This window comes from Lactuca sativa, chromosome 9 (genome assembly GCF_002870075.4).
Source record: "Lactuca sativa cultivar Salinas chromosome 9, Lsat_Salinas_v11, whole genome shotgun sequence".
In the NCBI taxonomy this organism is placed as follows: domain Eukaryota; kingdom Viridiplantae; phylum Streptophyta; class Magnoliopsida; order Asterales; family Asteraceae; genus Lactuca; species Lactuca sativa.
The window spans coordinates 16,565,325-16,590,208 of record NC_056631.2 but is presented as its reverse complement, the minus strand read 5'-3'; the positions used below and the strand labels follow the sequence as shown (position 1 = coordinate 16,590,208).

General features: G+C 38.5%; 3 protein-coding genes across 3 annotated transcripts; 1 reads left to right on the top strand and 2 right to left on the bottom strand.

Moving 5' to 3' along the window:
• Positions 1-11,722: 11,722 nt before the first annotated feature.
• On the bottom strand, positions 11,723-13,070 carry LOC111885545 (uncharacterized). The gene is made up of 4 exons (XM_023881795.1): positions 12,935-13,070; positions 12,756-12,838; positions 12,641-12,700; positions 11,723-12,448 (listed from the first exon to the last, which is right to left on the bottom strand). The coding sequence occupies exons 1-4, from the start codon at positions 13,068-13,070 to the stop codon at positions 11,723-11,725; spliced, it is 1,005 nt and encodes a 334-aa protein (XP_023737563.1).
• Positions 13,071-15,483: 2,413 nt separating this feature from the next.
• LOC111885531 (60S ribosomal protein L32-1) lies at positions 15,484-17,125 on the top strand. Its single transcript, XM_023881784.3, has 4 exons — positions 15,484-15,621; positions 16,364-16,459; positions 16,543-16,724; positions 16,829-17,125. The coding sequence occupies exons 2-4, from the start codon at positions 16,370-16,372 to the stop codon at positions 16,956-16,958; spliced, it is 402 nt and encodes a 133-aa protein (XP_023737552.1). The 5' UTR covers positions 15,484-15,621; positions 16,364-16,369; the 3' UTR covers positions 16,959-17,125.
• On the bottom strand, positions 17,065-19,871 carry LOC111885530 (uncharacterized). The gene is made up of 2 exons (XM_023881783.3): positions 19,145-19,871; positions 17,065-19,033 (listed from the first exon to the last, which is right to left on the bottom strand). The coding sequence occupies exons 1-2, from the start codon at positions 19,691-19,693 to the stop codon at positions 17,225-17,227; spliced, it is 2,358 nt and encodes a 785-aa protein (XP_023737551.1). The 5' UTR covers positions 19,694-19,871; the 3' UTR covers positions 17,065-17,224.
• Between the last annotated feature and the right edge of the window lie 5,013 nt (positions 19,872-24,884).

Genomic DNA, 24,884 nt, shown 5'->3' with positions numbered 1-24,884 from the left:
ACGCTGTTCAGCAGAAACCCTAACCGTTCAGTTTGGATCGTATTTAACGCCTCTTAGGCCGTCATTTTCAGTCTTTTGGTCAATTGAGAGAAACCCTAATCGTTGTGGACGCCTAGAGCAAGGGAGAAAGCTTTGGAACTTGGAAGAATTGGTTAAGCAAGAAGAAGAGGGATTCGGCTAAAGGAATATCACGGAGGATTGAGTTCTAAGATTTGGGGGACACAGAGAGTGCGTTTCCAGGTAATAACTCGGACCAAATCTGTTACTTTGATGTATTTATGAAATTAGGGTTTATAGAACCCATTTAGTGACTTGATGAAGAAATGCCTTGTTACCCCACGATTATAGTCTTGTATCAGGACCCTTAGAGGTCCAGAAGGTCCCATGCATGTGTACTTCGGGACGAGACCTATCCCAGGAAGCAGTTACGCGTCTGCATGGCATGGACTCGCCGAGTTGTTCTTCAGACTCGGCGAGTAGCTTGAAGATGTGCTGGGACTCGCCGAGTTGTTCATCAGACTCGGCGAGTGGAGTCGGGGTAGCCCCGCGATTCTTCCACGAGGACCTCGTCGAGTCGAGAGGTATACTCGACGAGTAGAAAGGGAATATTCAGGAATCTGTGAGGACGACTAGACTCGCCGAGTCGCCATGGTACTCGCCGAGTCCAGTCGAGTTGACCGTTGACCAGAGTTGACCTAAGTCTGACTTCTTAGGGATAGTCACACTTAGCTGATATGAGTGTTAATGAGTTATGTAATGTTATAGGAGGATTGTAGCTCGTTGGTTTGTGCGCGATTGATTTCAGGAGTTGCTAGCTTTCAGCACTTACGAGGTGAGTCTTCTCACTATACTGTACCCGGAAGGGTTTGACTGTGTGACCGGAAGGTCGAATATGTTATATGGATATATATGCTATAAGTGGTAAGTTAAGTGTTATATGGATATGTATGCTATAAGTGGTAAGTTAAGTGTTATATGGATATGTATGCTATATGTGGTAAGTTAAGTGTTATATGTGCTATGTATGATATGTGGGCCGGAAGGCAATATGTTATGAGCCGGAAGGCGATTATGTTATGGGCCGGAAGGCGTTGTAATGAGGACCAGAAGGTCATGGCCTGGAAAGGCGTATGTGTGTAAGTGTATATTGGGGAACTCACTAAGCATTTATGCTTACAGTTGTTGTGTATGTATGTATTTCAGGTACTAGCGAGGACCGTGGGAAGGCGCCGGCATGATCGATACACACTGAAGATTGTTTTAGATCTTGGGAGTTTGAATAATTGTATTGACGAATAATTAAACTAGTTATGCCTTGTTTTTAATGGAAAATATTATGTTTTTAAAATGAAAAATTTGTTTGAAAAATTTGTTTGAAAAATTTGAGTTGTTACAATTGGTATCAGAGCCTTGGTTTGAGGGATTCGGGTGCACCTTCGGGGGTAACTGAACTCAAACCGAGGATTTGAGGAAACTTTTCAAATAAAGGCATAAACTTTTGTAAATGGTTTTGTGGTAAGCAAGAAAGAAGCAGTGTGTACGATCAGTCAGCGCCCGAACGGTAAAAGATCCCCAAAATACCTTACAATATTATATGATATGAATTGTTATGCATGCTAGAAGACTAGGTATTCATGATAGGACTAGAGTGGCCTGATTTGTGATGCCTTAGTCTAGGGAAGTTGCCTATATGTGATGCTTTGCTAGTATGCGGGTAGATAGAGCGTATCAGAAGTAGAGTACTCACTATCTGGAGTTTGGGGAGGAGGACTTGGGATGAACATTGATGCGGTGTGGTCGGTAGTATTGGGCCCGTACTACCGAGGACACCGGGTCAGTGGGAGGCCCAAGTAAGAATCCCTGGATATCTGGGACTGAGTAGGGTTGCGTGTCGAGTACGATTATACTCGGTAGAATCTCTGATAGTTTTATGTTGTATTTCAGAGATATCATGGTTAGACCGCGGCACGGGGCGAGTACGAGCGGTGTGAGTGACGAGGCTATTCGTCAGATGATTCAGGAGGAGGTGGCGGCGGCGATCCGGGCTGAGATCCCGGAGATGTTTGGGTCTATCAAGACCACCCTTATGGAGACGTTTGACGAGCGGTACGCCGCATTGACTGAGGCTGCAACCGCTGCAGCTACCGCAGTTGTGGCCGCTGCTAGGCCACAGGGGGGTGATTCATTGCTGTTCCGAGAGTTCAGCAACACGAAGCCACCAGAGTTCGATGGGACGCAGGATCCGATTGCTGCGATGAGGTGGATCGCAGATATAGAGGGGTGCTTCTACACTTGTTCATGCCCGGAGCACCTGAGGGTACGGTTCGCTTTGAACCAGCTCCGTCTGGGAGCCAAGGACTGGTGGAAGTTCGTGACGGCGAACTTCACTTTAGCAGAGACTGCGGCAGTGACATGGGAGGGGTTCACTACCATGTTCAGGGATGAGTATGTTCCCCCGGTGGAGCGGGAACGATTGGTTCAGGAGTTCTTAGCCCTCAAGCAGGGTACTGATTCGGTGGCGGCGATCACGCGGAAGTTCCACGAGAGGGCGATGTTTTGCCCCGAGCTAGTGGCCACAGAGCAGGCTCGGATGAGCCGGTACTTGGGTGTTCTGAGGAGGGAGATCCGGGAGTTTGTGTCAAACTCCACTTACCATACTTTTACTGAGCTTCAGGCGAATGCCAGGAAGCGTGAGATCGAGTTAGAGACTCAGGCCAGGGAGGAGGCCGAGTCTCAGCAGGCAGACCGGCGACCGGCTCAGTCTCAGCCGGCAGCTAAGCGGATCAAGTCCGCCGATTCGAGGACGGGAAGTTCGAAGAACCGCACTTGCGTAAAGTGCGGTAAGGGTCATGATGGGGCGTGTCGAGCCGGTGCTTGCTACAAGTGTGGCAAGGAGGGACACATTGCTAGGGAGTGTCCCAAGGGATTTATGGTTTGCTTTCATTGCAACCAGACCGGCCATCGGAAGGCCGAGTGCCCTCAGCTTCGTCAGGGATCTGCACCTGTTGCCAGGACTACTGAGACTCGACCGGTGAAGGTCGAGGCCCCGAGGGCTCGTGGGAGAGCCTTTCAGCTGACTGCGGAGGAGGTCCGCGCTGCGCCCGATGTTGTGGCAGGTATGTTGTAATTCATGTATTTATTTTAATGTCGATATGTTATGCTTATATTATTATGCGCGTAGGTACTTTCCTTGTGAACTCTGTGCCTGCCTTAGTGTTATTTGACTCGGGTGCGAGTAGGTCCTTTGTGTCCTTAGCCTTTAGTCAGCATATCGGCGTTAGTCGTGGGTCGTTGAGTCGACCTTTGAGAGTTTCTATAGCTGACGAGAAGGTGATTTGTGCTACGGAGGTTCTTCGGGGATGTGTACTAGAGATTTTCGGGATTGGATTCCCAATTGATCTGATTCCTATCGCGATGGGGGATGTCTGTGTCATCGTGGGCATGGACTGGCTGAGCCGGTTCGGCGCTGTCATCGACTGTGAGCGTCAGTTGGTGACTATACGAGACCCTAGAGGTGGAGTTCTTTCGGTGTACGGCGAGGGTACCCGTTCGGGATCAGCTTTTTGTTCGGCCGCTAGGGCGAGGCAGTGTCTACAGCATGGCTGTAAAGGTTTTGTGGCGTATGTGATGGATACGCGGGAGGTTTCCGAGAAACCGAAGTCAGTCGAGGAAGTTCCGGTGGTGCGCGAATTTTCAGATGTCTTTCCCGAGGAGTTGCCGGGAGTACCGCCGGTGAGGCAAGTGGAGTTTAGTATTGATCTGGTGCCGGGGGCAGCGCCTATTGCTAAAGTGCCCTATCGTCTTGCACCTCCAGAGATGCAAGAGTTGTCTTCGCAACTCCAGGAGTTGCTGGGAAAGGGATTCATTCGGCCGAGCAGCTCGCCATGGGGAGCCCCTATTTTGTTCGTCAAGAAGAAGGATGGTTCACACCGGATGTGCATTGATTACCGGGAGTTGAACAAGCTAACGGTCAAGAACCGTTACCCGTTGCCGAGGATCGATGATTTATTCGATCAGTTGCAGGGAGCATCTTGGTTTTCCAAGATCGATCTGAGGTCGGGTTACCATCAGGTGAGAGTACGGGATGAGGATGTTCAGAAGACAGCGTTTAGGACGCGATATGGGCATTATGAGTTTGTGGTGATGCCTTTTGGACTCACCAATGCCCCGGCTGTGTTCATGGATCTCATGAACAGGGTATGCAGACCGATGTTGGATCGGTCGGTGATCGTATTTATAGACGACATTCTGGTGTATTCGAGATCGAGAGAGCAGCATGAGGAGCATTTGAGGGAGGTCCTTGAGGTATTGAGGTCGGAGAAACTTTATGCAAAGTTCTCCAAATGTGAATTCTGGTTGCGGGAGGTCCAGTTTCTAGGACATGTGGTTAATCAAAAAGGGATATTGGTCGACCCGGCCAAGGTTGAGGCGGTGATGAGTTGGGAGGTGCCGAAGTCACCCTCTGAAATCAGAAGTTTCCTTGGGTTGGCAGGGTATTATCGGAGATTTATCAAGGATTTCTCCAAGATCGCAGTGCCACTCACCAGATTGACCCGGAAGGGTGTTACGTTCTCATGGGGGCCCGAGCAGCAGATCTCCTTTGAGACACTTCGCCAGAGATTGTGCGAAGCCCCGGTATTAGCTCTCCCAGAAGGGATGGAAGATTTCGTGGTATATTGCGACGCATCGATTTCGGGATTGGGTGCAGTGTTGATGCAGAGGGGTCATGTGATAGCTTATGCATCGAGGCAGCTGAAGCCTCATGAGGCGAGATATCCCACGCATGACTTAGAACTGGGGGCAGTAGTGTTCGCTCTCAAGATTTGGCGCCACTACTTGTATGGGGTTCGATGTACGATATACACGGACCATAAGAGTTTGAAGTATTTGATGGACCAACCCAACCTAAATATGCGTCAGAGGAGGTGGTTGGATGTGGTCAAGGATTATGATTGTGAGATCCGGTACCACCCAGGCAAGGCTAATGTGGTAGCCGATGCATTGAGCCGCAGGGTGGAGAGCACTCCATTGCGAGATGTGTGCTTGAGACTGACCGTGATGACTCCTGTATTGGACGATATTCGTAGGGCACAGGCTGAGGCTGTGCGACCAGAAATGCAGAAGAAGGAGCGGGTTGTGGGGTTAGTCTCAGAGTTTGTCAAGGATGGTCGAGGCCTTATGACGTTTCGGGGTCGGATTTGGGTGCCGTTCGTGGGCGGTACGCGTGTTACGTTGATGGAAGAGGCTCACAAATCGAAATTCTCGATCCATCCCGGTGCTACAAAGATGTATCTGGATCTAAGGAAGGAATATTGGTGGCCCTGTATGAAGAGGGACGTGGCATGGTTCGTTGAGAGGTGCTTGACCTGCCGTAGGGTTAAGGCTGAGCATCAGAGACCGCATGGCAAGTTACAGCCATTGGAGATCCCCGAGTGGAAGTGGGAACAGATTACTATGGATTTTATCACCAAATTGCCGAGGACTGCTAGGGGAGTTGACGCAATTTGGGTGATCGTGGATAGGTTGACAAAGAGTGCACACTTCCTTGCCATTAGTGAGAGTTCTTCGGCGGAGAAATTGGCGGAGATATACGTTAGAGAGGTGGTGTCTCGGCACGGGGTGCCGATCTCGATTGTGTCAGACCGTGATGTGCGCTTTACTTCCAGATTCTGGAAGAAATTCCATGAGGAGCTGGGTACTAAATTGCATTTTAGTACCGCATACCATCCCCAGACAGACGGTCAGAGCGAGCGGACAATTCAGACATTGGAGGACATGCTCCGAGCGTGTGTGTTAGACTTCGGGGGTAGTTGGGATGCGTATTTACCATTGGCGGAGTTTTCCTACAACAACAGCCATCATTCGAGCATTGGTATGCCGCCTTTCGAGCTGTTGTATGGTAGGAGGTGTCGGACTCCCATTTGCTGGGGAGAAGTGGGGCAGAGAGTGATGGGCAGCACGGAGATCATACTCCAGACGACAGAGCAGATTCAACAAGTGAGACAAAGATTATTGACTGCCCAGAGCCGACAGAAGAGTTACGTAGACAGGCGCCGATCCGAGCTTGAATTTCAAGTCGGCGACTTCGTTCTCCTGAAAGTCTCTCCTTGGAAAGGAGTGATTCGATTCAGGAAGAGGGGCAAATTGGGGCCCCGGTATATTGGGCCATTTCGTGTGGTTGCAAGAGTAGGCCGGGTGGCCTATCGGTTGGAGTTGCCAGCGGAGTTGGGTCAGATCCATGACACTTTTCATGTGTCGCAGTTGAGGAAGTGCATAGCCGATGAGTCGGCAGTGGTTCCATTGGAGGATATTCAGGTGGATGCGAGCCTGAATTACGCGGAGAGACCAGTGGCTATCAGGGATCGGAAGATCAAGGTTCTGAGGAACAAGGAAGTACCTCTGGTGTTGGTTCAATGGCAACACCGTAAGGGATCAGAAATGACTTGGGAACCGGAGCGCGAAATGCGGGAGCAGCATCCGGAATTATTTGCAGAATGAGACTTCGAGGGCGAAGTCTAATCCAAGTGGGGGAGAATTGTAACAGCCCGGAATCTCAGGTATTATTAAAATTATGTTTTTGGGGTGATTTAAGAGGGGACTCGGCGAGTTGGAGCCTAGACTCGCCGAGTAGGATCGCGGACTTGGTCGCGGGTCCGCGACTGGACTCGACGAGTCCAGATATGGACTCGGCGAGTCGACGCTGTTCAGCAGAAACCCTAACCGTTCAGTTTGGATCGTATTTAACGCCTCTTAGGCCGTCATTTTCAGTCTTTTGGTCAATTGAGAGAAACCCTAATCGCTGTGGACGCCTAGAGCAAGGGAGAAAGCTTTGGAACTTGGAAGAATTGGTTAAGCAAGAAGAAGAGGGATTCGGCTAAAGGAATATCACGGAGGATTGAGTTCTAAGATTTGGGGGACACAGAGAGTGCGTTTCCAGGTAATAACTCGGACCAAATCTGTTACTTTGATGTATTTATGAAATTAGGGTTTATAGAACCCATTTAGTGACTTGATGAAGAAATGCCTTGTTACCCCACGATTATAGTCTTGTATCAGGACCCTTAGAGGTCCAGAAGGTCCCATGCATGTGTACTTCGGGACGAGACCTATCCCAGGAAGCAGTTACGCGTCTGCATGGCATGGACTCGCCGAGTTGTTCTTCAGACTCGGCGAGTAGCTTGAAGATGTGCTGGGACTCGCCGAGTTGTTCATCAGACTCGGCGAGTGGAGTCGGGGTAGCCCCGCGATTCTTCCACGAGGACCTCGTCGAGTCGAGAGGTATACTCGACGAGTAGAAAGGGAATATTCAGGAATCTGTGAGGACGACTAGACTCGCCGAGTCGCCATGGTACTCGCCGAGTCCAGTCGAGTTGACCGTTGACCAGAGTTGACCTAAGTCTGACTTCTTAGGGATAGTCACACTTAGCTGATATGAGTGTTAATGAGTTATGTAATGTTATAGGAGGATTGTAGCTCGTTGGTTTGTGCGCGAGTGATTTCAGGAGTTGCTAGCTTTCAGCACTTACGAGGTGAGTCTTCTCACTATACTGTACCCGGAAGGGTTTGACTGTGTGACCGGAAGGTCGAATATGTTATATGGATATATATGCTATAAGTGGTAAGTTAAGTGTTATATGGATATGTATGCTATAAGTGGTAAGTTAAGTGTTATATGGATATGTATGCTATATGTGGTAAGTTAAGTGTTATATGTGCTATGTATGATATGTGGGCCGGAAGGCAATATGTTATGAGCCGGAAGGCGATTATGTTATGGGCCGGAAGGCGTTGTAATGAGGACCAGAAGGTCATGGCCTGGAAAGGCGTATGTGTGTAAGTGTATATTGGGGAACTCACTAAGCATTTATGCTTACAGTTGTTGTGTATGTATGTATTTCAGGTACTAGCGAGGACCGTGGGAAGGCGCCGGCATGATCGATACACACTGAAGATTGTTTTAGATCTTGGGAGTTTGAATAATTGTATTGACGAATAATTAAACTAGTTATGCCTTGTTTTTAATGGAAAATATTATGTTTTTAAAATGAAAAATTTGTTTGAAAAATTTGAGTTGTTACAACATCCAAAAACTCGTAAGGAAAAGTAGTCTGGTAGATGACCATATAGCTTCTCAAAAGGAGACATTCCTGAATTCAATGAAGTAGGGATACAATTAATCACATACACAACAGTTAGGGCCACTTCTCCTCAAAAGGCACTAGGGACTTTGTAGACAGGAGTAATGAGTGGGCAGTCTCAATAATATAACGATGTTTTCGTTCTGCCACACCGTTTTGCTGAGGTGTGTCAGTACACGAAGACTGGTGTATGGTACCATCAGAAGCAAGTAACTAAGTAAAATCATTAGAGGTATATTCACCCCCTAAGTCACACCTGAAGCACTTAATCACAGCCGAATGTTGAGTTTTAACAAGAGCTCTAAAATTGCTATAAATATCAAAGAAATCAGATTTGCATTTCATATGATAAACCCATGTATATCGAGTATAATCATATATAAAAGATACATAATATGTTGACCCACCCTTTGTGGATACCGGTGCAGGACCCCACACATAAGAATGAATAATGACAAAAGGAGCAGTAGAACAAGACATACTTTTATTGAAGGATAAAGCAGAGAATTTTGCCAATTTACAACCATTACAATTAGAAATATCACAAGTGTTTAAATGACCCAAAACACCACTAGATGATAAAAAATTCAAACGTGATACAGACACATGTCCCAAACGAGAATGCCAAAGATAAAACTCAAATGACAAAGGACTCAAACGAAAAGAAGATAAATCAATGTTGGAGGCAACAATAACAGATACTTTGAGAACCTCCAAGACATACAGTTCCCCAACCTACGGCCGATCCCAGTCACCTTTTGTGTGTGTTGATCCTATATAACATATACAGAATCAGAAAATAGCACGTAGTTACCAGACTTACATAATTGACTGACTGAGGCAAGATTCAAAGTAAGTTTGGGAATGTAATAAACATCAGGGAGAGTGATATGAGAAATAGAGACATAACCAACACCCTCAACTAGCATAGATGTATCACTAGCAGACTTACAGAAATAGATGACACTTGCGACAAAGAAGTAAATGATGACAAATTAGGAGTCATATGATGGGTTGCACTAGAATCTAAAATCCACAAAGATGAGGGAATACCTGATGTACCAGATGAAGTAGGACCAGAATGAGACATAGATGCAGACATGGCAGTGTGATTAGAGGCCAAATATTGTCTGAAACTCTCAAACACCTTGGGATCCAATGAAAATGGTGGCATGTTTCCAATAGATTCTGTGTCAACTGGTGGTATAGCAGCAATGAAAAACTGTGGAGGACGAGGGGTCCATGGAGGAGTATCATAGGAACGTGGCTGAAACTTCTGTTGATCATACCTATTTTGCTGTCCCGATTGAGGTTGACCAGATTTACCCTTGTTGACTAACAATGGACATTGAGCTTTTCGATGATTTTTCTGTTTGCAGAATGCACACTCATCACAAGCAACCCGTGAAGTTTGTCGAGACTGATTAGAGGAAACAACAAGCACAACAGGAGCGGGAGTAGGAATAGAGGTTACTTTAAACCCTTTATCCGCATGAGACTTGATACAAGTCTCTTCTACAATTAACTCATGGAAAACAGAATTCACTGAGGGAAGAGGAGAGCGATGAAGAATGGTTCCACATAGGCCTTCAAAATCAGAATGCAAGGCCATCAAGAATTGGACCAAGCGTTGTTCTTCCCTCCTAGCAATGTAAGGCTCAAAATATTTTAACTCTTTAGATTCAGTAAGAGCCAATTGATCACATAGATCAGACATAGCAGCATAGAAATCTTGAATGCTCTGGTCATTTTGTTGGAGGGTATGAATATCATATTCTAACTGGTATTGTTTAGCAAAGTTGGACTGAGTATACAGTCTCTCCAAGTGATTCCAAACTTCCTTTGTTGTGTCATATTTAGTCAACTGCATACCAATAGAATGAGTAACAAAGTTATTAATCCAAGTAATGACCTTAGAGTTATCGGTCTCCCAAGCATCAAGCAACAAATCAAGATTCTCAGTTTGAGGCACTGGGGGTTTGGCTTTAGTCCTAGTGACATAGCCCCACATATTCTTCCCATGAAGGAAGTTCTTCATAACGTAACTCCAATACATATAATTCTTTCCATCCAGATGAGTACTGATTGAATGAAGGGAATCATCATTTCCAGTCATGTTGGCAATGAATAAATAACCACAATGACAGTATAACAATCTAATAATGAAAGGAGTAACAAGCCAACGGAAGCAATCAATTGGACAACGAATCAACACATCAACAACGAATACCAGCAACAACAAACGAATACCATCTGCTACAGTAACCCTAGAAAATTTCAATCCACGCCACAGATGACTGCTACAAAAGGCTTTTAACAACGTATCAAACCTCTGCTCATATACCATGATAACATTGTCATATGAGTATGATAAAGAAAAATTACAAGGGTTCTCAATGAAAAGCATAAAGACTACAAAGAATAAAGCGGATATAAATACTAGCTAGACAAAAACCCTAATAGGCTAAAGACTAAAGGGCCCATAAACAAGTGGACTAATAATATATAGGCTAACAGCTGTAACTTCTAAAAATCATAATTTCCTCTTATACATTTAGATTTGGACGTTCTCTATACCCATGCTCTCCGTTTGCAATTACTAAAACTTTGCTCTCTATTTTGCAATTACTAAAACTTTCGTCAACGCTATTTATCCTAAATAGTCTTTTATAAGAAATGTTTATCTACGTGACTCGTCGTTTATACTATAAGGCGAAAATAGGGTGTTACAACTATTTTGTTAGTATTGTTGGTAATACGCATTCGAATACAATGTAGTTGTTTGTTAAGAATTATGTTGTTCAAAATGGTATTAACTAGTAGCTGATTATTTGCATACCAATTTACAACTCCCACCACAAATCAATTTCTTGTTGAAAACAGTCCTGATTGAAGCCGAAGTATGTAACTTATTACATATGACATTGAGTACTTTAGAGACAAACTACTCAACAAACTTGGTTACGATTGGCATTTACATGAGCTTGGATGTGTGTAACATATGGGTAAGAAAGTTGCTTACTATGGTTCTACATATAATGATGATAAATCATCAAACAATTGTGAAAACTTGTTGATATTGATTTGATGATTCAAATATACGTTCACGTAGGCAACTAGTGTAAACCTATGACAGTATATCATATTGTGATGAAACTCACTCTAATAATGATAATATTGTGCCATAAAAATCTGGGAAGAATAATTACGCATTTTATTTTTTTGTTCTCGAGACACTAAAACTACTTACCAAGGATTTCCTCATCCATTAATATTGTCTCTAACTCTCAACTTACAAACATAATTGGTCACTTGCCCATAAACCGTTATCGTGTATCAAAGAGTTTCAGTTGTTCACATATAAATAACATAAAAAGCTAGAAGTGGGAATAAATGGTGTCGAATAGGGATTTCATATTAGAACCAACAAATTTGCAAAAAAAAACACACTTGAAGTGGTTTGTCGTGGTAAAGGTTGTAAATGGTGGATCAAGGTACCAGAGATAAAAGTATGACTTTTTTTCAAGTTCGTTATTATAGGATGTGCATACTTACACAAAAGCACAATTACGTCACCATCATCGTCAAGCCAACAAAAAAGTATTACAAAGACTCAAAGGAAAAGAAAGATGTTTCCCGGTTTCCACCATCAAACGAGAAAGGTCTGCAATGCCCTTCAAATTATAAAATCTTTCATCATCAATCAAAGAGTGATAACAGGTTTCAAGTTGACCATCAAGATACACCCTTTCTGAATCATTAAAATCAGTTTTGTCTGACTTACTTAACTTCACCAACTTTGATTTGTTAAACATAGAAAATGCATTACAAGGACTCAAAGTTGCCATGTATTCAAGAACATCGCTGCTCACTTCACTAAAACGGTCTCCAACTTCTTGAATTTGCATATTTAAAATCGTGTTGAAAATATCAACATCAAAGTGATGTTGATTAGTAACCTTGGTTCTACGGTTTCTTGGAGTAACATAAAATTCGGACATTTCCACAATTTTAATTTTATGTGTATGACAAAAAGAAAATATCTTCTCCAACATTGAACGAAACCCATTATTTCTAAAAGCTTTGAACATTTTGATCGTCACTTTTACCAAAGAAGCCGCTTCCAAAATATTTTGATCCTTTCTTTGAAGATGTTTTGACAAGGTATTCGTGAGACCAAAAATCTCCAACATCAAATGTAAATAGTACACAAAATCAAGAGTCTTGAAATACGACCAAATAACGTACATTTGATTTCGGTTATTTAAACAAGATCTCTTGTCTTCAACATATTTAAGAACCTTGATAACCTCCAGAAACAAATTCTTCAAACTTATTATTGTTTTATAATGTGAGCCTCATCTTGTATCCCCAACTCGAACAAAAGAAGTCTCCTAATTTAACAATCTTTCGGTCTCAATTTCACCATCACCAATTTCTTTTTGAACCATTTCCTTGTAACTATCTCATATAATGTCTTTTCTTTTACAAGAACCACATACCACATTAACCACCAAAGTTAATTGCTCAAAGAAATCATCAACACCATCGTGGTTTTTTTGCTACAGTCACAACCATTAATTGAGGTTGGTGTGCAAAACAGTGCATATAATATGCCGAAGGATTATCTTTCAATATCAATGCTTTCAAACCGTATGCACCCCACATATTACTTGCTCCATCATATCCTTTCCCTCTTACTATTTCAAAAGAAAAAATTTGTATATATAAGAAATAAAATAGATAAAAATTCAAATACATAAAAAATAATTCATGATTTATTACCTAAGATATACTCAAGTTAATGTTGGTAAATACCAAATCAATGGCTTTTTTTAGAGTTAAAGAAGTTATATCCTTCCCGTGAACAATTCTAATAAATAATTTTTTCACTAATCCAAGGCTATTAACATATCGCAAAACCATAGCCATTTTTCCTTTTTGAATATATCACAAGACTCGTCTACTAATAGAGTAAACACGTCATTCAATTTCTTCACAAATGGACTTTATTATCTCTTTTGAAAAGCATTGAACAATCTCTTTTTGAATCTTTGGAGACGTCAACTTTTCATTTTTTGGAGCATTTTCTAAAGACGTTATAAATGTTTTCATTATGGTCCCAAATGAATAATATTTCTTCAATGAAAAGTCCTTTAGAAATTGATACATCCGACTCGTCATGACCATGAAATGGTAATGTATTTTTCAATAAAAATCTATAAGTATCAATTGTAGCACATAATCGAATTTAATAGTTACTCGCTTCAACTTCAGTTTGCTTTTGAAAAAGCTTCACTAATAGATTAGGTTTTCTTTACTAGATTTTCACATTTTTGTTTTGCTTTGTTGTGATGACCGGCAACTTTACCCACATGATCTTTCAACGATTTCTTTTTACTCAAAGTGTCAAAGCCTCCTGTCAGAAATATATTTCTCCCCCCTTGTTGCCCAACAATGTATCCAAACAAGTAACAACATAAATAACAAGCTTTGTTCTCTTTTATGCTATAGTCTAACCAATTAAATTCATCAAACCATTCCTTTACAAAACGTATGTTCTTACAACCAATTTTTATTGATGGAAAATAATGATCTTTTGGTTGAGAAGGTCCTTTAATCCAATATGTTCTCCTTATTTCATCCATTTGATTTGGATGGTATGATGTTATTTTTGGTCTATCCATCAGGTGCGAAAGAAGATTATTAATATCAAAACTACGTGGAATATGTTGTGGTTGTGGTTTAGGTTGAGGACTTTTTCCTCCACCATCATCACTACTACCAACATCTAATGTCCTTTTAAAAAAAAATCCAAATAAACCCTACAAATAAAATTAAAGATTTAAAATTCACAATTAAAGACTTAAACATAATACGAGTGAGTAACTAGTTGGCTAATTAGGTTTTCAATTTAAAGAAATAAATTAAACTAAATCATAAAACTTTAAAGGTGGAGAATTAAATATAGGTGAATAAGCCAAATTGCCAAGAAGAAGTTCTCGTGAAGCAGGAGGTAGCAGCAGGTAAAGCGACAATCACATGAACAAAAAAAAATATATATCAATTTCTTTTTTCCCTCCTGTTGTAATTGATGAGTACACAATTACAAATAAAAAAAAACATGTATTTTAATTAACGGGCTAAGTCATTTACAATTAATGGACCAACTTATTGGATTTCTATTTTAAATGTGATATGATGTTTAAGGCTCGATCGAAAACCAATCATTTTTCTTCAATTAAGTTATTTTTGGTTATTAATAAAAATATTATATTAATACATATGTAGGGGTAAAATGCTAATTGTACCGTAAGATAACCATGGAAATAAAAGAAATTTGTGGGATTCTTAAATTTTGGAAATTTAATATTTCAGATTTTTTAAATTTTAAAGTTTTAAATTACTAAAATTTTAAATCTTGTATTCATTGTAAAATATATAATATTTTAGGTAAATACCAATTAACAATGCATATTCATAACAAAATACATATACATTCGTACAATCCGAATTCATAACAAAACATATAAGCATATAAATTCATCCAAATTTATAATATATATATATATATATATATATATATATATATATATATATATATATATATATATAAATCACAGCGAACTAATATCGTATATAAAAATATGAATTTATATAAAAGAAGTAGCATACAAGACAACAAATTGATATAATTTCTATGTACTGAACCAATTTCTTCTGTTCCGTTGATCTTGGTGTTGAGTATGTTTCTTCTTGACATAGACTATGTTTCTTTCATTGAGCTTTTTTTAAAGCCGTAGGTACACAAAAAAGCATAAACAGTAAGACATATGAAAAAATTCATAGCATAATAACAATAAATCAAGAGTTTGTATATATAAACTCATAATAGAACATCATTTAACGTATCAATAATGTTTGAAGTTTAAACTCATGTTGGTGTGTCCTATTTTTGTCTACTGTTTTAACTTTTAAACTCATTGTAAATATTAATAAATCTCTTTTATTGAATTTTCAATCCTAAAAATTACAAAACTCTTATTCACAAAACCTTTCATTAAACCTTTCATTCACCAATCTTGGTTCCCAAAATTTTCATACATGTTAATATATACCATTATCTATCAGTTAAACTTATTATTGGCCAAACAAATTGGTAGCAACTAAACTCCGTACGTAATGGTATTAAAATATTTATATGAATTATAATTTGTATCGGTTTAAAAAAATTGACTCATATCCTACCAATTATATCCATGCTTTAGAGTACATAAATTATAAAAAGAAAATAGAAAACGTTGGCCTTAATTGGTCTTTTTAAAAGCCCAGCCTAAAGAAATATTGGCCCAATTGTCAATACCCCCTTAGGCCTTACTCCCTCAGAATCGTTTATATGAAACCCTAATTGTTCCTCGCTCTAAACAGGACTCTCTGTTGAAGGGAGGTTTGTCACGCAGTCTCTTCGCGTCTAGCTTTTCAGGTTTGAAGCTTTCGTCTCCCTCTGCTGTTCATTCTCACACGTAAAAACATAATGCATAGATGTATTTTATGGTTTGCACATCTTTAGGTTTTTAATTTGAAGAACATTTCTAATGCGTTTTAGCGCCTTTAATCATTCCGAATGCTAGTTGTAGGTCTCTGTGCCTTTTCTGACCACATTGAGCTCCATCTTGTTTTTCAATTGATCAGGGGAGATAATTATGAATACTTTTCTTTCAAATTGTTGTTTTCTTCTCTGAAAAATAATGATTTTACCATGTTGTAGTAATGAAATCTGTTTATGTGTTCTCTCTCTACATTTGGTTTCTCTTATTCGTCAGTTTTGTGTCTGATGTTAGTTCTTCTTGCTTGTTTGGTGATTATTTTCGCTATCCTTAAAATCAGCATTGTTATATACACACGAATGTAAACGCAAAGTCATTAGGAGAACTAGAAGGACATTTTTGTTTCTTTGTTTCAGGTTTCATAGATGTTAAGCTGATTGAACCTAATAGTCTAATATATGGAGTCATCCCAAGTCATTGTTTACATGTTAGTTAGATTTTAAAGCAAGCATCCTCAAATAGCTAAGATCATACATCACACACTAATATATTTAAGAAAGCTTTCTTCTTGAAACTACCAACTCTATCTATTTGTTCTACTGTTGACTTTCTCGCATTTAACTGTTATCTATCTTATCTTTGGTAGTATTTAATAAATATTTGTGGTTTCTTTTATAGTTATCAATGGCAGTCCCTAAACTTGATAAGAAGATCGTTAAGAAGAGGGTCAAGAAGTTCAAAAGGCCCCACAGTGACTGGAAAATATGTGTGAAGGTACATTTTTCTGCTTGTTTTACTTTCACAAAGACATGTTAAAGACTAGAATTAGTCTGACCTTATGTGTTTTTATATAACAGGAAAACTGGCGTAGACCAAAGGGTATTGATTCCCGTGTAAGGCGTAAGTTTAAAGGTGTCACTCTTATGCCCAACATTGGTTATGGTTCAGACAAAAAAACTCGCCACTTTCTTCCCAATGGTTTCAAGAAGTTTGTTGTCCACAATGCTAAAGAACTTGAAGTCCTCATGATGCACAATAGGTATATATATCCTACTTTTATATATATATTCACTTATAAAATATATAATCACAAACTTCTCTTCAATTCTATTAACAATTTCAACTCTTTTTTACCATTTTCAGAACATACTGTGCTGAAATTGCACACAATGTATCCACCCGTAAAAGGAAGGAGATTGTTGAACGTGCAGCTCAGTTGGATGTGGTTGTTACCAACAAGTTAGCCAGGCTTCGCAGCCAGGAAGACGAATGAGGTCGATAGCCATAGCCCATTCCCATTCCGATTTCGATTCCCATTCCCTTTCCCCCCTGTTCTTTCCTTTACATTCCAATGTTAAAGAATCTTGCTAGGAGCAAAGTTTTAAGTGTCTTGAAATGATTATATTGAAGAATGAAGAGTAGTTTATTCTGCTAATTAAAGATATCATAATATTTGCATACATATATTTTATCTACATATCAAACTAATTTCTCAATCTTTCTATATATTGTTTAAATTCTCCCTAAAATTGTTAAAATTTACTTGTCAATCATGTAACATAGCTGGTTAAAATCTATTTGTCTTGTTGGATTCTCCCATCTGATGATTTCTTTAATGCATTTTTCAACTTCCTTTGTTTCCTCCATAAGTCTATAGATGCAAAATCCTAATGAATTCAAATGAAGAATTGTTTTCTCTTTCCATTCTTCGGTTGCTTGAATTTTATCTGTCACCTCCTTTGTGTGTTGAAGGAAAGCATCGATGTCTTTAGTCGTTGAATCCGTTGACACCGGAATCGGTCTTGCTGATTCCAGGTCCAGGAATCCTTCCCGTTCTTGTAACTGGTGCTCGAAGTCTTTGATCGACTTCACCGACATGATATTTTGTAGATGCTTGATTCCGTTAACCTTCAACATCTCTAGATTCCGATTGACATGTTCTTGAAGCTCTTTCCGACCTTCATCGGAATCGATAAACTCCAAGTTATAGATCATAATCTGCATCAAATCAACTATTGTCGATAAGCTCTTTTGCACGCGATCATAGCAATTCCCCCGGAATGATTGAAACCAGAAACATGGTTCCAACTTCGCGTCTCTGCTCAAGTTGTTCAACAAATTTATATCGGATTTTAACCGTTTGATATTTTCTTTCACTAAAACAAAATTCAAACTTGATATTTTGTTAAAGCAATCGTCTACTATCCCCAAACATTTTGACACGTGGCGTTTCACAAGAGTTGAAGCTCTGACTGGTTCAAGAACAATTTCCAACACCACCATGCAAAAAAGCCCGATTGAAACCTCCGTTAGCCTCGCAATCGCGAATTCCTTAGCAGGCCCATAGTTTTTCCGTCCAAGAATAAGAAGAGCTCCGATCACTGCTGAGATGCCGCCACTTTCTCCAAACATCCGGCTATGTTGTAACAAGCTTGTGAGAACGATCCATGGTAGAAGGATTATGAATCTTATTTCAGCAACTTGATACAAAAGACAGCTCCCGAGCACCCCATAAACTGTCCCGATCGCTGTTCCTTGTACTCGAGCATTTGCAACTGTGAAAATCGGTTGTCTTCCTTCCACAAAACTAATCGCGATTGTTAGCCCAGACCAATACCCGTTCTTTCTGTCAAAAAACATACCCAAAAGCACTGCAAGCCCTAATGAAATCGAGCACTTTAAACCAAACACAATCCTTTGTTGGCTATATGGTCCGGTAATTCTTGACTCTTGTCCAACATCAATCGCTTGACTGTTGACTGATTCCGATTCCGCTTTCGTTTCCGATTCCGGTTTCGGGTTCATGCTCGAGTTGTTTACGAGTAATTCGAAGCACGATAAAAAGAAAAAAGCCGGTAGATTCCGGTGCGTTGGGGGGGAATTTGTGAGTGTGTGTAGTGAATTATCGAAGAGTTCGTCTTTCCGTTCCGGAACCGTGACCGCTTCATCGAACGGGACAAAACATTTGGCATGGTCGAGCTTTAACGTCTGGTGCACGCGATCGCTTTGCAACACGGATCTTAACTCCGGATTCACGATTCCAATAGGAAAAGACGGAATGGAATCGAGCGCCAATTCCATTCCTTTTATCGGTGTTTCAATATCGTCTAATCGGTCTTCCATCTTCACGAAACTTCGCTTGAAATCCCGCATACGATACCTCTCCCACTTCACACCTTCCTGGATGTGGTTGATGTGGTTAATGAGCTTAGTTCCTGATTCCACCATGGGTTCACCTTGTGAAATGAGATCACACGCTGTCGTTTTGTCTTCACTTAAGAAAGCTTTCATATAAAGTCCACTTCTTTCTGACGCATTTTCTGTATACAACTGAAATTGCTTCTTCACCTATACAAAACAACAAAAGTATAAAATTAATTAACATGTCTTTTTTTAGTAAAATAATTATCTGTTTTCGATGAAAAGACAAAAAGGGAGGTATCAGGTATCTAAGCATACCTCAGTAACAGCCAGTCTAGGGTACGGCAGTATCAAAGCCAGGACAGAAGCCGACGCTCCAAGGGCGGTGCACGCCGCAACATGAACCGGGTGAGTCACCGCATCGGCGGTGCCACCACGAACCACCGCTCCAACATATATAATCACCAGCTGTACAAAGGCAATGCGCTTGGCTAGAAGCGGTAAAAACTCCGGCACCGCCACCAGAAAGGCGCTCAGAGCCACCGCGGCGGCAGCACCACTCTCGGTGAACCGCGACGGGCCCACCGCCCAGAGACAGAGGATGGATGAGGGGAGGACAAGGGCGGTGGCACAGAGTGCATGGAAAGAGCCTCTTAATGTGGTGCCGAGTGTGGCGTCTGAAACGATTAAGATGGCGGTTACATAGGCTACGGATGGGTATTGGATTTGGTTGCGGATGGGTTGTGGACCGTATAGGGCGGTGCAGCCGATTATAGTGCATGCTATGGCGGTTCTCAAGGCGGAAGCTAGTCTTTCCCGCCATATAGCCCCTGCATGGGGCGGCGCCACCACCATTTTGACTCCCATTTTCTGGTTGCGATTGATCCAAAATGTGTGTAAATAATTTGGTGTCCTCTCAACTTTGATTACTATGGAGTTTGATAGAATAATCGAATGATGTGTTTGGTTTTTTTGGTGTTTAGTTTTTCATGCACGGTGGTTTTGTAGGGGATGAAAAGTGTAGTGTTGGGGGAGGTCATTACTATGCGGGGGTCCTACGTGGGACACTTTCATTTATAAAGAAGTTGTAGTCGACAGAGATAGCATACACCAATGTATATATTATATTTAGAGTTATATATATATATTTTTTAATGTTTGAATAAATTACAAAAAATCGTGGATGTAGTACATTCATAAAATGTAGTCTCTAGAAGAATCTAGTTTTACTAATTTGGATTTCAAGTTTGTTTTGTGGTTAATTTTTTATGGTTATTAAAGAAAAAATGAATTGTAAAAACAAAGGACGAGTTTTGTAATTTACGCTAATTAAATACTTTTATCGTGAAGATTAAGGTTAAACGGAAAAAGGCTCGACTTAAAAAGTCAGAAAAGAATGAAGAAATTAAGTTGACATGTGATGTGAGTAATTGGTCAAAAGACTGCACTTTTATTTTTACTTGATATTCTTTCTCGTATACTGAGAACGTTAAATACAAGAGATCTGTGGGTTTTATTTCTCTTTATATGTATATTAAAATAGTAAAGTTAACTTAGAAACAGATTTTTTTGTTAAATATCTTTTTCTGTATTTACTAATTTGCGTACATCAACGGGCAAATTATTGAGATAAGTATTTCACGTTAATTATTAACTTTGGGTCACGTCACAGCTCCAATATATGAGTATTGAGTAAATAAACAGAATATTAATATATCATATACATGTATACTAGAATTTTCAGGAAAAATCTACTTAATAGCCTCTCTCTTGTACGTGTTTTTATGTCACTCCATATGGAAGGCTGATCATTTTAAATCTGTCTAACAATCTTATTTTTTTATTTTGCAAATTATATTTTGTTTGAATAACAAATGGCATTTTCAAACTCTTTCAAACTAAAGAGGTTGAATGGATTAAAAAATAGACTATGATATTATAAAATATCTTGAATAATCTTAGTTCATTCTATACATCTCTAGATTCATACCCATATTATTGTTAACAAATTATTGATATCATTATCTTGGTAAACATCAAAGATCATTTCATTATTGTCATATTGAAAGAACATATTTGGACTCATATATAACTCGTGTGAGTAAATAGTAAATAATACTTGGTGTGTACCAAAACGATGATAAATTTGACACGCTAGAAAACTTGTACGAGAACTAAAAATCTAACAGACCAAAGTATATGGTCCACAAATAAAATTAGCGGTTGCAGAATGAGTTGAAGAATCAAGAGGGAATTGTGCAAAACCGCCGTATGCAGAAGGGAATGTATAAATGCATTATACGATATTTTTAGATTTGGATGAAAGGTGCATGACATGTCCATCACTTGCAGGTAGCGCCATGCAATGGACTTCATTTATTCCATTTTTTCCAACTCACTTCAAACCCTAAATTCGTGTGGTGACAAGTGAATGGGAATTAATGTGGTTATAATACCATTGCCAAATTGGGCTCTTATAATAATTCTATCTAACTTTTTAATATTGTCCACATGATTATAAGTGTTGTTACCCTTTAAAACTTTCTTTGGCATTTAAGATGGTTGGATTGAAACAACCACGTGTAGTAGACAACCCTAGTCCAAAGATTGATGGGATTCTTGAAGACGCAAGTTAACCAAAGTTGTGGCAGTTTAGATTAGTGTTATATATTAGGGTTAGTCATATATATATTAACCCTAATGCTGGTTAACCACAACCCAAGTTGTGGCGGTTTAACAAACTTAACCCTAATGCTAATTGTATTAGTAGATCATAGTGATAAATTCTTGGTGAATATTGAGAAGATGAATTAGACGGAATTTTTAGTGCACATGTTTTGATATATAAAGATTCTTGTTTTGGGTGTGTATGTATAAAGGTCACGTTAAATTCTATGTGAATCTATATGACTTCAAAGTAAACGCTTGAATTTGTCAGATTTTTATGAACGGCAATATATAGTTTTTAAAGGTTGAATTTTACAAATAATTTATTAAGTAGGTTAATTTAAAGAATGTAGCTTCAGAATCTTGGTTTCCATCTAATATTGTTTGTTAATCTAACACCATCAAAAAGTCTCCTTTAAAACCTAATATATTCAATCTATGTGTGAGTATGACATTTAAACAATAAGTAATATTAACTTAATTACAAACAATCAAAACAATTTACAGAAATGTAATGGAATATCTTAAATAAAAATCACACCAAATTCTAATAAGACAGGGAAAACCGCCAAACTCTTTCTTTCGGGTGCATGTTTTATAGCACGACAACAACAATTATTTTATTTATGAGATGTTAAACGTTTTGCTTTCATTTTAACCAAACTTTTGAGCTTACGTATTCATCTTCTATGTGATCATCATAATTATTTGTGATACTGGTGTAAAACAAACAGTGTTTTCAAATTAAGCCGAAACATACAAGTATTGTATAGTTAACTTATAAATACACATGTGACATCAGGTGCAAGAAGAAATGCATAGACGGTAGTTTATGTATCTCTTGATGCGTGCATAAATAAAACAAAGATTGAAATTGATTGTCGTTCCAATCATATTGGAGAAGTGTTTTTTCTGCATTTTTAAAATGATTACAATAAACTGTATTCAGTTTAAAATTGATTAGAAACCTTGTAGAATGCCATCAAATATTATGATATGATTTAAACTCGTTGTTTATACGATCAATATTAATTCCACATACTCTTTTTTTTTGTCTGTTTTTCTTAGAATATACTATTATGATGGTCGCATCAGATATTTTAGTTTGAGTTTTTATCAAAACAATTCACTAAAAACAAAATATTAGACATCAGTTAAATTGACTAAAAAATATAATACATTATTCAATCAACAAATAATGTATATATACTAAGTTTTTCTTTTCTTCCTTTATGTTGTTTAGTATATTGTCTTGTTGGCTCTTTTCTCGTTCATGGGAGATAAAACATGATCCCGCCGGCGTCGTTCATGGATGTCACTATTGACTCTAACCATAAGAAACTCTTTTTTGGCTCTCTATTGACTATTACAATTGGAAGAACTAACAACTCAACCGCATTTTCTTCTCTCATATATTTTTCAGCTCGTTTTTTCTTATAATGTAACCATTTTGTGAATACATTTCTGTCCACTTCTAACATTTAGAAGATGTTGCAACAGATGCATAAAAATATATATTATTAAGGTTATACTTTAAACTTTTTTAAAAGTTCTATGTAGGCTCTTTAGCCATATTTTTTTTAAAGAACCCACTCAACTAAGCAATCAAACACAAATACATCAAGGGATAAAATAAAGTGAAAAGTGTTGTGCACTTTTGTTTTATAAATCTACGTATATGGGATCAACGTGTTGTATATGGTACACACAACAATAAATGGTGATGATCAACTTGTCGAAGGCCTATGATTGAAACTTTCTCAAATCAAAAAGTCTAGAAACTTCATTAAAAGCACCAACACAACAATAAATGGGTGAGGAATTTTATGATTTTACCAAAAGTTCAAAGTAAGAACATGAAAGGTGAGGAATGTCATATGTATTGCGTATAAAACAAATTTAAAATACCTTTGCTATTAAATTCTTAAAACACATTGTGACCTTTCAATATTTGTGCCCTTTGCTTTTCATTTTAGTGAACCTGTTTTCTAGTTTCAGGTGCTCTCTGATTTATATTCTTATCGACATCATCCACTTTGTGGATTGTTTTTATTATCATAATTTTGTTGTTAGTGTATATAAAGTTTATCTTTTTTTGCAATTATTTGAATGATTTGATTCTGTTGTCTGCCTTAAGTTTTTTATTTTTTTTTATTTTTATTTATTTATTTTTATTTTATTATCTTTGTTAGGCTTATGATTTATCATTGAACGTTTTAAATCAGTCAATTTGGTAATGGTCATCTCAAATTGAAACCAAGGTTGGCATCGTAATACAACTATCTTATGGTAATATACAAACACGGCCCGTTTACATTTTATAATATTAAATATAAAAATTTAAGGCGATTGACTATTGATAAGTGATAACTAAATCCGATTGATTTTTTGTAGTTTTATTTTATTTCATAGTTCTCTTTAATTTTACTATAAAATAATAACGTGAATGACTCAATTTGGAGCAATGATATGATACTGAGAAAAACATATTAATCATTAATGTGAACCATGGATGTGGAATCTAGATGAGAAAAGCACATTAGGGAAATTAACTTTGTTATGGAGCGTCATTTTTATTTAAATCGTTTTTATAAGGGTGCTGTAAAAAAAATCCTAATCGTTAAAATGTTGTTGTAGTGCTGTTTTGCTAAAAAAAAAAAAGATTGATGACTTGCTATTGAAATGTTGTCGTTGGTATAAATAAAATCAAAGGTCAAATTATATTTATTTTAGAAGCTGCTTAATATTTCTTTGGTCCTTTCACAATGGTGTGGTTTTGGCTACGAATATCTTTTGAAAGAGTAAAATTTTAGATCGGACTGTTCTTTATTCCTTGGACTGGTTGTTGAATAGAAAGTAGAAACAATAAATTTAAGATTGAGTGGACTCTTGGGTATGAGTATCCTATTGTAATTTTTTTTTTATTGCTTTAGCTCCTTCTTAGAGTGTGGCACTGTGGCTTATATAAAATCTTTGGTATTGTTCAAAAAGTTGGTTAATCTTTTTTGTTTTCATTATTAATATTCACCGGCATATGGATGTAGGTGATGTTTTACATACACCAGTGAATCCAGGATTTGATTCCTTAAGGAAAAAAGTATTCAATCAAATATTCTTAGTCGGGTGAATATATATTAAAGATTAATTTGTTATTTATAAATTACATAAAATTAGGCACCTAACAAAAGAGCAAGTGAAAGCTAGGTTAATAAAATCACACATTCACTAGTTCCTTGTGGTCCAATAGAAATTCACACATTCTGTTGTTTCATTAAATGTTTTCCAAGATAATCATATAAATGTTACACTGTTGACATATCTACAAAATTGGAATTTTAAAAAATCCCACTGTTTTCTAGTCCAGTATTAAACAAGAGATATTTGTCCAGTT

Excerpts from the sequence above, each read along its gene's own strand:
- LOC111885545 (XM_023881795.1), bottom strand. The coding sequence starts at position 13,070 with ATGGCTATGGTTTTGCGATATGTTAATAGCCTTGGATTAGTGAAAAAA. Across the intron at positions 12,839-12,934 it reads ATTTACCAACATTAACTTGA|TAAGAGGGAAAGGATATGAT; the intron begins GTATATCTTAGG and ends CTTTTGAAATAG. Across the intron at positions 12,701-12,755 it reads TATTGAAAGATAATCCTTCG|CAAAAAAACCACGATGGTGT; the intron begins GCATATTATATG and ends TTGTGACTGTAG.
- LOC111885531 (XM_023881784.3), top strand. The coding sequence starts at position 16,370 with ATGGCAGTCCCTAAACTTGATAAGAAGATCGTTAAGAAGAGGGTCAAG. Across the intron at positions 16,460-16,542 it reads ACTGGAAAATATGTGTGAAG|GAAAACTGGCGTAGACCAAA; the intron begins GTACATTTTTCT and ends TTTATATAACAG. Across the intron at positions 16,725-16,828 it reads GTCCTCATGATGCACAATAG|AACATACTGTGCTGAAATTG; the intron begins GTATATATATCC and ends TACCATTTTCAG.
- LOC111885530 (XM_023881783.3), bottom strand. The coding sequence starts at position 19,693 with ATGGGAGTCAAAATGGTGGTGGCGCCGCCCCATGCAGGGGCTATATGG. Across the intron at positions 19,034-19,144 it reads CTAGACTGGCTGTTACTGAG|GTGAAGAAGCAATTTCAGTT; the intron begins GTATGCTTAGAT and ends TGTTTTGTATAG.